A 15,403-nucleotide genomic window follows, 5' to 3' on the forward strand; every position below is an offset into this window, starting at 1 on the left:
TATTATTTTAAATTTGTTTTTATTTTATTGCTGTTGTTGTTGATTATTTTATTTTTATTTTTTTACATATCACACGAAAACAGTGTAGATGGATAAAATAGGTATTTTGAAGGTGTTACTTGCAAGGAAATGAAATGTAAGGCATAAGTTGATTTGAACTTCAAAAGAAGCCAACATTGCATCCTCAAATTAGTACCCTGCTCTATGTAGTCATCTGCAGGCTTAAAAAAACCACACCGGGTCAGGAAACAACAGCCTAGATGGTACAAACGCCCACGACTGCAATAAACACTCGAACGCAACCCTCAAAGAAGACAGCATTAATGAGTTTGCCAAAACATCAAACTCCAATGTTGTGCTTTTTTTCTGCTCCATTGCTGAATATACATTTTACGAACCTTTCTCTATCAGTGACACAAGAAGAGGAGCCATTTGTTGGAGAAGTGGTCTTTTAATTGCGGAACTGCAAGGCTGCAAATTCACCTCTGAACAATGACACCTTTGGAAGTACAGTCACAGGAGAACAGGGTCCCCAATTTATGTCAGCACTATTGCAGGGTTGAATTTATTGATGGTAATGCAAGATGATGAGACCTGCTTAAAAAACCCACAGGCCTCTTATTATACAACTTATCTGTCTTTCACACTAACCTGAACTGTAACTGTAGAATCTTAGCTGACATGAAGGACATATGGCATCTAAAGAAGCCACTAGAAGGACAGTAGGCTACCTCTTTCGCTCAGAGGAAAGTTAATGAACGCAGCGCTCCCTCCTCTAATGTTGCTAATGTTAGCCACTTGAAATCTGTGCAGTTTTAAAAAGGGCATTGATTTGATGGAAAGTGAATGCTAATTTTCTGGTTGCTTTAGGATTATTATTCAGTGACAGGAAGAGGAAATATCAGAATGGAACTGGAGATCAGGATGAATGCAGAAAGCAGCTGGCCTGTAACAGAGAGGTCAGCTGGGAAACACCACAGCCCCACGTATACATGGCTGGATGTATATATATTGTTTTAATGTGCAGGCCTGCACTCTGTCTGCTTTTCTAAAAGTGATTTTTGTGAAGGGAAGGCATGTGTTCTATAGGCATATTGACTCTGAACCCCTTTGACCCTTTAAAAGACACAAGAATGTACTAATTCTCAATAATTTCACCTTTTTGTTTTACTGCGGTGGTGGGAGAGGAACATTCAGGGTTATTGGCAATTACAGACCCTAAAATGTACCCAGTACCATTTACTTCCCTCTTTGAATATTAAAGTCCCTCTCAGAGCCATATAATTTCATCATTCGTATCACATCACATCATGACTGTGAGGTTCTCTCAACAAATACAGACATGTCGATATCAGTATTGGTTGTACCTTGTAATATGCCTCCTCGACAGTTTGGTGAGGTGTCGCTTACTATAGGCACTGAAATCAAAACCATTGTCTCTAGAGGACAATATTGATGTTTAGTATCCACACAACGGTGAAAACTTAAAGCCATATATTGTTAAAGGGGCAGTTCAGACAAAAAAAAAAAGTCATCATTTACTTGCCCTCTTAAAATATTTTAAAGAACTTTTCAACTGTTAAAATGGTCAAGTCAAATGGGTCAAAACAACAAAAGAACATGGGACATGGGAAGAAAAAAAATCATACTGGTTTGGAACGACATGAGAGTGAGTAAATGATAACAGAATTTTAATTTTGGGGTGAGCTGTCCCTTTAACCCTATCTGACCCCAGAGCTTGGTCTGTTGTGGAGAACTGCACATCTCCTTCAGTGTAGACCAATCCTGCCCCATCAGCCCTTCACAGGATGCCAGGAAGCCTCTGAACAGCTGCTTAGACACTTGTCTGGATGAGTTACTGAAAGGTGCATTTCTTTCTGTTTTTATTGATAATATTACTGTAGTTGAAGTAAATATGGCTTTGGCATAGTGTCTCTATATCAGCATGGGCCACGAGTGGCCGGAAGACTATAATCGTGACAACCATTTCTCTTTCCCTCAGAGGAGGCTCAGACAGGGGTCTTCAGGAAGCCATAAGCATACATATATATATATTCTTGTACTTGATACTCGATCATAGCTTCAAACAGGAATATAAATAACTTATCTTAAAGAAGTAGTTCACCCAAAAATTTAAATGCAGACATTTACTAATTTAAGTATCATATAAGAATGTTTCACACAATGAAAATGTCTTTAAAGGGTAACATGAAAAACAAATAATAACTTTAGATAAATTGTACAGGTGTAATTAAATGTGATCTGATTTTTCTATAAAAATTTAATGAATAAATTAAAGCATGTATTTTATGTATAAAGCCAGCTGTTCACTCTTCTCCTTGATCGTTTGTAACTTATTCAGACACTTCTTTCTACTGTGCACCATTTCACAGCCATCATGCCTTTTATCTGCCCTTAACTGTGGGTGTAAAGTCCTCTTTAATGCCTGACTGCTGAGGACTGCTCTACTGTCCAAACATCTGCTCCAGCTGCCACACACACTGTCACACTCACTCATGAGTATGATGGCTGAGTTGTTGCTGTCCTGCATGGTATTTTTGTTTTATTATTATTTTATTGTTTTCATTTGTTTCATCAATATTTTCAGACATGGTGTGCATAAATGTAAATTGTTCTCTTCCTGCAGATTAATGTATCTACTTATTGTGACATACCAACTATTGCTGATATAATACTGAGCAAATGAAAAAGCTGCATATAGTCAGAAATATGTATTATGTTTTAGTAATTGTAAGTAAGGCTGTCTTTCATTTAACATTCACACACAAAATGTAATCAGGAATATTCAGTTGTTTAACCAAGACAGTATGCATATTTCAACGCACTTTGACACTGACTTATTTTCTGAGATGAAACTAACCAGTGTTTGGTTTTTTGTGACCATCATGGAAAACAAATCTCACTATAAGACAAGTTAAAACGTATATATATATATATATATATATATATATATATATATATATATATACAGAGAGCCAGTGATATAAACGTGTATATACACATCTACCCAAAATGCAAACAATTGCCACATAATCTTTACAATATGTGGTTTCATATTGCAGCAGTTTATGTCATAAACAGACTAAATTATTAAATATAGTTATAGAAAAATCTAGAGTATGATTGCATATGTAACTGAATTAGGCTAAATATATTTAGAAAAATAACCAACATTGGCATTCATAACCTTCTGCCAAAGCTGTTGGTGTTTTATTATTTCTTTATTTGATAAATGCAGTCATGTAATCTGTAGTAAATCACACAATGTGTCTAAATCTACACAATTTTCTATTAAATGTTTTATTATTAATGTTATAGACTAGTGATAATCATAGTGATGGTCCTGGATAAGTCAATAACCGATGCACACGTGTAACATTTATAGAATTGCTTATATCAGTATTAAATCTAATTTTAATGCTGACAGTTGATATTTATGTAGGTTACACGCATAAATGGTATAAATGGTAGATGTACCTACTTTTTTCAAGTTTGTAAAAAAAAAAATTTAACTAGTTTGATTTATTTATTTGCTTGTTTATTCTACTGATTAGCCGTCTTGCCGTGTGTTTCACGCGTATGCTCAAATGGGTATAATTTACTTTCAGATGGTTTTAATATTTATTGATTTAAGTAGCCAACATTTTATAGGTATATTTTCTCCGCTAACGTGCTTATTATTGCCATCATGTAACATAATGAATTAACATTGACGTGGCCAGCATTTTGAGCTAATCTCTAATTTGCATTTCTGCATTGAGCTTTCTGGCGCATCTGGCGTTTAGAACGACTTGAGAGACAACAACTGCTGCTGTGCAGAGATTCGCCTCATGTCAGGCGCGACCCCAGTCTCCTGGGAGCACAGAAATCTGTGCACGTCACAATCAGTTGTGCACTAAGACAGAACAATTCTTAATAGTTTCAGCTAGTTAAATGAACGGGGACAGTCAGAATTGGTGAAATCTGTTGCATTAATTATAGCTAACAAGAAAAAGCTGTTACGCCAGCATTTGAGAAAAGCACTTGTTGCGTTCTCTATAAAGGGGATCATCCGATCCGGCTACAACAGCAAATTACCCAGAGCAGAAAATAATTTCATTAATGAATCAAATGTACATTCATTGTGATAGTTCTGATTTGTTAAGCAGAGGGCGAGTGTGTGAGTGATATACAATTCCCATATTTATAGTTTTAAATTCTGTTATTTCTCAGTATTTTCTCAAGAGTGCTTGTATTGGGACAGGCTGTTACATTAAGAAATTAGTTTGTTTGTATTCATCAAATTGAAGTTCAAAAAAATTATGTCCCATATATAAAACCTAGTATCATTTTAAGCATTTTCATTCAAAAAGGTTAAACAAATAGGAAGTTTTCTTTCAAAACAGCAAAATGGGTCGCAAATACAATACAAATACACACAACCCTAAAAATAAAATAATATATTGTTTGTGGGCGTGGTTTAGTGACTCACTGCTGTGTTTAATGTAGGCATGAATATTTTTCCATTTTGTTCAATCTTTGTGTGTTTTGAAGTCCATGTAAAGTGTTACGGCACTTCCTGTCTTGTGATTGATCGCATCATGCACGCTTATAGGTCTCTTTATTATTAAATTCAACTTCGTAATCAATTAAACGTTAATACACTTCAGTTTTTAATTACAATGTGTGTCTTGTTTTTCTTCCGCTGAACCGCACATCGACACCACATGTCTGGTTTTAATTCTTTCTATTTCCGCTAAACATGACATGTCTGAAAGAATGCAACTCATCAGGTCTCGTGGTGCAAGCCACGGAGCAGCCGCGCACTGCCGCCACCCTGCGCTTTCCAGAGAGGAAAAAACATCTTGCAATAATCAGTCCAATTAGTGGAGGTCGCGGCTGCGTGCTCTCCGGTTAGCTGTGGGAGGTTGTCAAAACAGGGGGCGGCTATTAGACGAAACGCGATCCCCATTCATCAGCATTGTAATAATCACCGTGCAGACGACCAGCGCAGGTCCTGCGAAGCTCTGATCAAAATGATCCGTGGAAACAAGCCGTTTACAAACAGTGTCAAGGCAAGACGAGTATCTTGATTTGGCCTGTCATTGACATTCCCCCACCACACAACATCCAAAATCCTTTCAGTAGCTATGTGTTTTCCATTGCTTCACTGTATTGTTATAGTTTCATCAGGGTGTCACAAATCGAAAATATTGGTAAAATACCTCGATTTGTGACGATCACAGAATAAGCTGACTATTTAGCCTTCGGCTGTGTAGTAGGCTGTTTATTGATCATCATATTATATTATCATCACCAATCCTGAAAATTAAATATTGGTACAGTTTTGTCAAAGGAATGATCCACTTAGATTAGCACACATGAAAGTAATGAGATAAAAAATAACATGCGAAATGTTTACTTACAGCAAAGTGCAATTAATGCATATTAATAACCCATTTCTAATGGCAGTGACCGTCTCTGAGGTTGGCATTAGCTCAGCTTTTATTCAGTATTAGTTTGCTTATTATTTACTTAACACAAGATATTTTAAAAACATTAAATTCAGCATATACAGAATCATCTGTAATCTGAGTGTAGATTTTAGGACTGCTCATGTTAATAATGTGGCTAATTATATATATATATATATATATATATATATATATATATATATATATATATATATATATATATATATATATATATACCTATATATATATATACCTATATATATATATATATATATATATATATATATATATAGTTTGTGTAAAAATAATAATTACAACTATAATTGTTGTAAAAAAAAATTGTAAAATCAATATATTCTAGATTTCTTCATTCATAATTTAGATCACAGCAATTTTATTCAAATAAATGCGTCTTAAACATTGATTAGGTAACAGGCTTGTTTCTTTAATCTTCAAAAGTATATTTACACATGTAAAGCGACCCAGTATAGCTACTTAGTGACTATATTGCGCAGAATAACCGGTTAAAGGGGTATATGGGAAATTGAATTATAATCTTTCCATGACATTAACCTCAGAGATTGTTACATACTTTGTATTGTTTTGAATAATATGTTATGCAAGTTCTGAAGTCTTCTTCACTAATAAGCCACATCACAGGCCTTTACTGCAGCAGTGCAGTACGGATATCTAAAAACTGCAAAGACGCCAGACCTTAAACTCAGCAATTTCCCTCTCCTGACAAGGTTGGCATGTCTTAACAGCGTCAGGATTTTTTATCTCATGTAAAATGCGATTTTGCTGAGTTTTCTTGTGGCCTCAGTTACCATTCATTTGAAATCAGAGAGTGTAGTCCTGATTAAAGCAGACCTTTGTCTCTGTGACATTACTTTGGGAGTTTAAGTTCAGACTAGAGACACTGACTGATGATATGCCAATAATGGTGTGCGTAATATGCATCATTAAAAGATGCGTCTCTCGCGCCTCTCTCACTTATGGAGATATATCTCCATATCTGCGTTTTTTTTTTTTTTTTTACATTGTACACTTTCAAAAAACGAATGTTCTATGGCTTTGGTTAAGAATATATATACACTAAATAAGAATTGTAAAACTTAGTAAAAGGATAAAATATTCATGTTATTACTATAGCCTAACTTTTATCAATAGCGGTTTTTATAAATCTGAGTTGTCTTACCGTTACAAACGTCCCTCGCAGTGTTTTCCCTTTGTGGTATACCCAATCGCTGTTCTTTCTAGCATGTATCCTTGAATATCACTCTATAGCCTACTACTAAAAAACGCCCTCCAACTCTATTCCAGTCAGGTCCGTAATGCCTGGCTTTCACGCGTGTGCACTTGCAGAAACATACCCCCTTGTTTATTAGCAACTGCTAAATAATGCATAGTACAGCGCAACTCTTTAGGTAAACCCTGAATTGATCAGGGAAATCAAAGGCAGACTGAATGTGCTTGCAAAAACATGTTTGTTAAATTGTGATTTTATATTATTGCATTTGATAGCAGTAATAATAATGTGCTGCAAAAAGAATGAGAGAGACTCTGGTTTCTGAGAGGTTCTTAAAATAGTTTTGATTTGATCAATAAGTTTCAAAGTGGAAGGTTTGCAGGGTGGATTGTCTGCTTGTGGTCACTAACACCCCGGTTCCTCGGTTTGGAGAGCGTCTGGTGCGCAGTCTTGCTATGGCGCTCTCATCTCAACTGCTGCTACATCACTACCTCAAAGATCAGCACTCTTTGGTTGCTAGAAGTGTCTGTCAAGCCCAGGGCAAAAATGTAATATACAGGAAAAGTCGAAGCTATATTTCGAATTCTGTGGGCGGGCTCTAAATGACGGGAATAATCAGTCAGTCAGCCCAAGGCGCCACCTCAAAGCATATCAGGTTACCTTGGATGACAGCGTAACCATGGCAAATAATTTGACTAAAACTATTGTCTTATCCTCATCATCCCCGGGTCAGATATCCAACCAATCACAGTTCACATAATCACTTTTCTTGCCAACTTAGAATAATATTATTAAAACAAGAGAGCGAGGTCCTTCTTCGGGAGTGCGTTATGCTGAAACGACATAGAAGAGGTGGCGAGAGACTCGCGCAGGAGGAACAACTTTCTCTCTTGTGCTTTAGATGGATATATGGTGTGTTATGCTTGCTTGAACGGATCTAAAGTTTTGTGCCTCTCTACGGCCGGAGTGGGATTTGATTTCGTCTATTTGAGAAGTCGTTCTAAATTGTTGTCTCCCAAGGGGTTTACATAAAATCTGCTGAAGAACTGTCACTGTCATCGTTAAAACAGACATAATTACAAAAAGCGGACGTTTATTGGTGACAAACCATGTCTATGCTTCCAACATTCGGCTTTACGCAGGAGCAAGTGGCGTGCGTCTGCGAGGTCCTTCAGCAGGGTGGAAACATTGAACGTCTCGGGCGCTTCTTGTGGTCTCTGCCGGCTTGCGAACATCTCCACAAGAACGAGAGTGTGCTCAAAGCAAAAGCTGTGGTCGCTTTTCACAGGGGAAATTTCAGAGAGCTTTATAAGATTCTCGAGAGCCACCAGTTCTCTCCGCACAACCACCCGAAGCTGCAGCAGCTGTGGCTCAAAGCGCATTATGTCGAGGCTGAGAAGCTCCGGGGCCGCCCTCTTGGGGCTGTTGGGAAGTACCGCGTCCGAAGAAAGTTTCCGCTACCCCGCTCCATTTGGGACGGCGAGGAGACAAGTTACTGCTTTAAAGAAAAGAGCAGGAGCGTGCTGCGGGAATGGTACACCCATAACCCGTACCCTTCCCCGCGGGAGAAGAGGGAACTAGCAGATGCAACGGGGCTAACAACAACACAAGTCAGTAACTGGTTTAAAAACAGACGTCAACGCGACCGAGCAGCGGAGGCGAAAGAAAGGTACGGGTCCAGTATGTTAGCTTGTATCTTAAAAACAGTTTCGATTGCATGTTTAAAAGTAACTGGAACACTTCCCTGACATGGATTGCATTCATTCACGCTGTGTGATGTCCATTAATTATTATAACAATCTTACAAGAAAAATAAATAGCCTACATCAAAATTCCCACAGATGGATGAACAGACAGTAACTATAAATATAATCCTTTCTCCAGTAGTGTTATGGTCATTTTATATGCATATATTTATTAATGATATTTTTTTTAACAATGTGCATACTTTTCTTAAACGGAGTAGGCTAGTTTCTAAAAAAATGACATAAAGCGTGATGTGTGTATCATGGTGTAATATAAATTAAGGGAAAATAGTCCATTGATAATTTACAGGAAATTAATAAACAGGATCATTTGCAGGAACATTTACAGGATAATTAACAGGAATTTTTTTTTTTTTTTTTTTAGACTTGTAAGAGTTATCTGTTCATGCATTCTTGTTTATAATGTGTGCAGTTGCATACTCCTTAAACGGGTGTCTTGTTTCACCTGCAGGCGAGGTAGTCAAGTTGAAACCACAGTGTAAACTTGCTCGTACATTTCCCAATACTTAATTAATAATAAATGAAAGACGCTTTACTTGACATGTTGTGATTGAGATTTTAGATAAATCAGAAAATAACACTGTTCTTAACCCAGACGATTAATTTCCAAATCATGTTAACAATTAGGGCTATATAATCATGTTTTCCTGCATTAGGTTTCTAATGCTTGAACGTTCTTTAATGTAAATTATTAATATCGACACGAATTATGAAGTGGTGCGCAGTCAATAGGACGAATAGTTGATACAGACACAACACACACGGTTGATATGCCTTATATTTATATGTTAGTGGTGTGATACTATGTTGTAAAGACTAATTCATAGGTACAGTCATACTTTTTTTATTCGCTTTTTATACTATTTTCTAACAAAGTATTTCTAATGTAAATAATTCACACCTACAAAACCAACCCGCTGTCTTCAAATAATAGCCTAATAATAATTGTCGTTGTTTATTATACGTGTATAAATATACGAATAATAGCCTGCTTTTTCGAATAATAACATTGTTGTTATTATTAGCAGAATAATATGTGTTTTAAGTCAGTATTTATTTGTTTGTCTTATTAGTTAGTTGTTTAGTTTATAAGTTGCTTCTGCAATGTCAGAGACATGGTAAGTTCATTAATAGTTTTAAATACTCAAGTTGTCGGATGTTGCTCTAACCCTAACTCTAAACTATCATTTTCACAGGGAGAATAATGAGAACTCGAACACAAACGGTCACAATCCATTAACGTCTTCCATGAATGGAAATAAGACTATTTTAGGAAGCTCGGACGACGACAAAACGCCGTCTGGTACCCCAGATCACACCTCGTCAAGCCCGGCCTTGCTCCTCACGTCGAACCCCGGGCTTCAGTCGCTCCACGGCCTCGCACCTCCACCCGGTCCCAGCGCCATCCCTGTGCCAAGTGCAGATTCCTTACATCACCACCACTCATTACACGACACTATACTGAACCATATGTCATCAAACTTGGTCGACCTTGGCTCTTAAACATGTGGACCCTTTCCAAAGGACGCTTGTACATGAACGTTTAGAGTAAAAACATCTCCAGACACGTATTAAACAAAAACAAATGAGACAAGGAACGGACAAAAAGAGTTGTGGATGTCTGTCGGCTGACCTACTTGCAAAGCTGATATGGAGGGCCTTGATAGAGGTATTTTTTTTAGAATGTAATGACATGATGTATTGTTAATAAACACGCTAATAAATGTCTTAATTGTTGATATCAACATTATTTGATATCGTTATTATTTCAGATCGCAATTGACCCAGGACTTTTCAGTCGCATACTCCGTTTGTTTACATTTATTCTTTAAAACAGGCCATACGTCGTTTGATTTGAATGAAATTTCGTTTAATGCAATGTTTTAATATAAACACAGCATTTTTGTAGGACTAGGCTGGGCATCTCTTCATTTGCGTTTGTATTTTACTTTTGGAAAGCGACTGCATGTAATCTTTGGGATCAATAAACAAACTCCAGACTCATCATAGTTTCATATACCATTAACAATAAAATACGATGCATTTACTGAGCAAAGGAAATGTTTGAATGGTTTTGTTGTGCATGCTGTGCTATGGTTTGTTGAGCAGGTGTCCTTATTTAATCGGAGACCATGTTTACGAAAATGAACTACATTTGGTCACGTGGTGGTACCGAAAGTTCAAAAATAGTTTTACACTGTGATATTGATTCAATCTTAAAATGAAACTTTCGGGTCCATGGACACTGCACTGACAGTTACAAACATTGAAATAGGCTATGTGTGTGTGTGTTTAACAAATGTTTAGTTTGTTATGCACAGTTTTCGACCAAAAACATATGCGATTTTTTCTTTTTAATGTTCAGACACTTTACAGTGCATGTGTCACAGTGCAGATATAGCTAATCTAATATTTGGTGCTCCATAGGAGGCCAATTATAAATAACGCCACACAATACTCGTTACAAAGCACTACCAGAGCGTTGCAATTCTTTCTCAATTTTGAAATAAATGGAGTCACTACCTTTATTATTATTTTAAACTAGCACTCTAATGAAGCTAAATAATAATTGGGCTTATTTTTTAACTGTATTTATTTATTTATTTATTTATAGGCTATTAGCCAAAAAAAAAAAAAAAAAAAAAAACCTTGGAATCAGGAAACAACTTTTCTTCGTTTGAAAATGCCGTGACTCTTTCTACTCACCATTCATTATGTTCTTGATATTAATAGCCTGCGCACTAACCAGTTCTTTTGAGGTCTTTGAGCAATACGTCATATAACCAGTTATAGGCAATTTTGTTAACACTTAGGCCTATACAAAAAGGAGCTGATGTTATTTATCATCTGTAGCTGCACACTGTTTTTTCTTCTCTTTTTTATTTAAAAGGGTAGTATTTTACTTTCATAAATCTACACGTTTACAGTAATTGATCTGATACTTTATCTAATTATTTTTAGTGTGTTCTATAGTGTACGCAGTATCATATAGTTTTGAACAGCCCTGTCTCAAGCAAATTACTTATTTTTCTTTTTTTTTTTTTAAACAAGGTGGTAGCAATTATTTTGAAAAGGTTTATTAACCTACGTGACACCAAGTTTGTTGCACTACAATTAGAAAAACAAACAAAAAACAAACAAGGTTTATATCCCCAGAGATTAAAGTACAATAGACTTGTTTGTGTCCTTTTTAGAATTCAGCAAGACTTTAGAGCTGCATGCTAGAGTCTATGCATGCTGTAAGAGAGGCGGACAGGTCGTAAACATTTCGGGCAAAAGATGTAAAGAAAAGCTCTCTCAGTGGTGAGGCTAATTCGCTATAAATGCAATCTTATACGCTGAGTTAATGCTGGAAAGCTTGTTTATGAGGAGATGACTTCCCACAGAGCTGCATTTTTTGAGGGGCTTGTTCTGTCTCGTGAAAATGGATGAATACAAATTAAAAACGTTTCTTGTTACATTTAATATTGTTGCTGTTCAGAATTGTTGCTCTAAATTAGAGGCATAAATCAAGTGTATTGGTTATATGATATACATGTTATAAGAGACTGAAAAACTACTTAGCTTTCTTCGTTGTTTATTTTTTCCCTTTAAAACAATTTTATTGTAGACCGCTTAAAAACTTTATTTTTTTTTTTTTTTTTTTTTACAATATATTTTTTAGAAGTATTATTTAATAGCTAAAAAAGTCACTGTTTTAAGCTTGACTCAAGACAGTTTAAGTAGAATCCGTTGGAAAGACTAAACCTAAAAAATAAAAAAAATAAAAAAATCACTTGCTATACCTGCTATAAATAACTATGAATTAATATTACATTCGTGTTTGTGTAATTCGGACAAATTCTTCATTTATTTTGGGCTTCAGTAACCTGAACAATATAAAGCGCTGCTAACCTGAATACAAGAACTGAATAGCTAAAGATTTATGACTTTCTTAGTCCATAAAGGAAGTAATATGAACAAGCATAGGCTAAATAAACGAACAACCATACAAATACATAAATCACGCTTTATCACGGATAGCTAGATTCTAATAAATAGCTGCTTCTGCAATGTCAGATAGCTAATAAATAAATCACATAACCCTAACACATGATGTTAGTAATAAAATCCTTGGAAAACATTTTTAATATGCTATATATATATATATATATATATATATATATATATATATATATATATATATATATATATATATATATATATATATATATAGGCTGTGTGTGTGTGTATTATTCATATTCATTTTAATATTTCATTGAACTTTGCTTAGTGACGTCTAACGACATTAAACGCATGTCAGTGGACTACATTTGAATAAAAGCGAAAAGCCTTTTGTTTCGTTTTAGAAGAGTCTGAAGAAGAAATAACACATTATAAAATGTTCTATCTAGCGTAGGCCAAATCATATTATTCATTGTTAATGCATGGTAACTGTCAACTCAATTAATTATAACTGTCGTTTAACGATTAGTATAACTATCGCAATAACTTATTATGTTAATTAATAAAATGTTGAAATCAGGGAGAATGAGCGCCTGTAATGGTAACCCTGGAAAGCTTTTCTATGTTTCAAGATGCAGTGACATGTTTCTGTTTTAGGCTACTCTAAATTAGGTCGCAACTGGTGTGTCGTGTTATTTGACTTAAGGCTATATCCAAAATAATATCCATATTTTTTCAAAAATAAGACATGAACCTTCTTCGCTTGCATGCATCAAATCGTTGTTTTGTGCACATGCTGAATTTTAAGTACACTATTTAGCTATTGAAATTTACTGTTACATTAATCCATAAGGAAATGCTCGTACTAGGCTTCTTTTAATTGGCCTACTTCGGAGGCTTTTTTTTTTTTACTTTTGAGATCACAACCAACCTCTTGCTATATATCTTAACATTATTCATCGCCTATCACCCAATGCTCGCTCATCCAGGTGGGCCAAACACAACGAAGAGATAGCCTACTATATACTATTTTTGTCATAATATGGGCTATCTACAACAACAAAAAAAATCAAAATATTTCCATGTCTTCCAACTTTTTTTGTAGACTACGGGAATAACGCTTTCTTTCTCCCGTTCTCTCTCACAGACGCGCGCGCGCACACGAGGAGAAGCGACCAGAAACTTGTTCTCATTAGTGAAGTTCTTGAAGCAGTTTAGATTCGCTATTAGTAGAAGCTGCGGCTGGACACTGCTGAGAGACGCACAGACGCAGGTATTCAAAAGCGCTTAATCTCTTTCTCTCTGCGTTAGACTGCATTAATAACTGCATTAGCCTGCACATCAATGGCTCAAGCCTCAGTTATTAGCTCTAAAATGACGTTTTGGAATTTGCAATTGAAGGTTTGAGGTGCGTAAAAAAATTGGTTCAGCACACACGAGATTTCAGGACGGAAACATGACAAATGTCTTGAAATAAATCATTTTAACAATGTCTTGTTGTGACTCCAGGCCGTTAAAATTACTAGAGAGATAATGCACTCCTGAGGTGGGTATGTAACAATGACGGTGCACCTATTAATGGAATGATCTTTAGTTCTTATACTAATTAAGAACTACATTCAACTTTTATTATTGTATATTATTATTATTGATTGAACGCATGCTCTTATTGCAATAGAAAACACTGTAACGGTTTCCACTTATAAATAAATATTTATGTTTGCTTGGGTGATAGCTGTTAGGCATAGCCTATTATATTTCTGTCAGGACCACTGTTGTCAATGTAATTATAAAGTAGAATATCCATCCCCTCTCCCCATAGGAACAAAACAGAACCAACATTAATGATAAATGTAGTAGATACCATTAATATTCTACTGATTATTTTAACATGATTCCATAGTCTGACTCAATGATATATTATCTGTGAGTCCTGACTGGACGAGAGGAGGAGCTGGGGATGGAGGTGGGTGATTAGTTCCTGAGCAGCGATAACTGCTGAATAATGACTGAAGGGACCTTATGAAGGGAATTATGATTGGTGTTGTGATCTTCTAGGTAGACGTCCATCAGCTGAGTGTCAGCTGATGGGAGCTTGATTAACATGGCCTGCCAGAACTATCGCTTACGCTCCATTAATATAGGGAAGGGGGGCCCAAAATTTAGTTTTGCCTTTGCCACGAAAAGAGGTAAATCCGACCCTGGATCTTGGTAAGGTTGACGTAGGAATTGATGAGGTTTCAAAACTAGGTGGATCAGGAATCATACGTGTATGCTAAATGGTCAGACATGAAGTGGCCTTGCGATGCAGTGGAAAGGTGTACATGTTAATGAGGACACAAAAGTGTCAAATAACACAGGTATTACAAAGTAAACATGGTTTATGAGGACAATTAATTAATTAATTCATATTATTTTTATTTGAAATCTTAAACATGCAAAAAAGTAGAGGAAACAATTGTACCTTGAAACACTGAAAGTAATAGGGACTGTTGCACAGCAAAGCATGAATGAAACTCTTGAAATGAAAACTGTATCGATCTCAGTCATTGACGCCCTCTAGTGAGCTGTTTCAGGTATACATCACAGCAAAACGAGTAAATCTTAACACACACACACACACACACACACACACACACACACACACACACACACACACACACACACACAACGTCTGTTGACCTCTTATGACAGTATGTTGTGGCCTAGTGGTTAGAGAGTTTGACTACTAACCCTAGGTTTGTGTGATCAACTCTCGGGCCGGCAATAACATGACTGAGTAACCTGACTGAGCAAGGCATCGAACCCCCAACTGCTCCCCGGGTGCCGCAGCATAAATGGCTGCCCAATGCTCCGGGTGTGTGTGTGTGTGTGTGTGCACTTTGGATGGGTTAAATGCAGAACAGAAATTCTGAGTATGGGTCACCAGACTTGGCTGAATGTCATGTCATATCACTTATGTGAATTTC

General features: G+C 36.2%; 1 protein-coding gene and 1 long non-coding RNA gene across 2 annotated transcripts in view; one reads left to right on the top strand and one right to left on the bottom strand.

Annotated features, from left to right (window-relative positions):
* The window catches only part of LOC113112791 (uncharacterized), a 32,446-nt gene extending 25,636 nt beyond the window's left edge, over positions 1–6,810 (bottom strand). Inside the window, exon 1 of the long non-coding RNA XR_003293490.1 lies at positions 6,673–6,810. This is a non-coding gene — a long non-coding RNA (uncharacterized LOC113112791). The remainder of the gene's footprint in view (positions 1–6,672) is intronic.
* A 707-nt stretch (positions 6,811–7,517) lies between these two features.
* LOC113112790 (homeobox protein SIX2-like) lies at positions 7,518–11,052 on the top strand. The gene is made up of 2 exons (XM_026278645.1): positions 7,518–8,392; positions 9,686–11,052. Exons 1-2 carry the CDS (start codon positions 7,833–7,835, stop codon positions 9,990–9,992), a joined length of 867 nt encoding a protein of 288 aa, XP_026134430.1. The 5' UTR covers positions 7,518–7,832; the 3' UTR covers positions 9,993–11,052.
* The last annotated feature ends 4,351 nt before the right edge of the window (positions 11,053–15,403 follow it).

The sequence above is a fragment of the Carassius auratus genome, chromosome 13, assembly GCF_003368295.1.
Source record: "Carassius auratus strain Wakin chromosome 13, ASM336829v1, whole genome shotgun sequence".
NCBI lineage: Eukaryota > Metazoa > Chordata > Actinopteri > Cypriniformes > Cyprinidae > Carassius > Carassius auratus.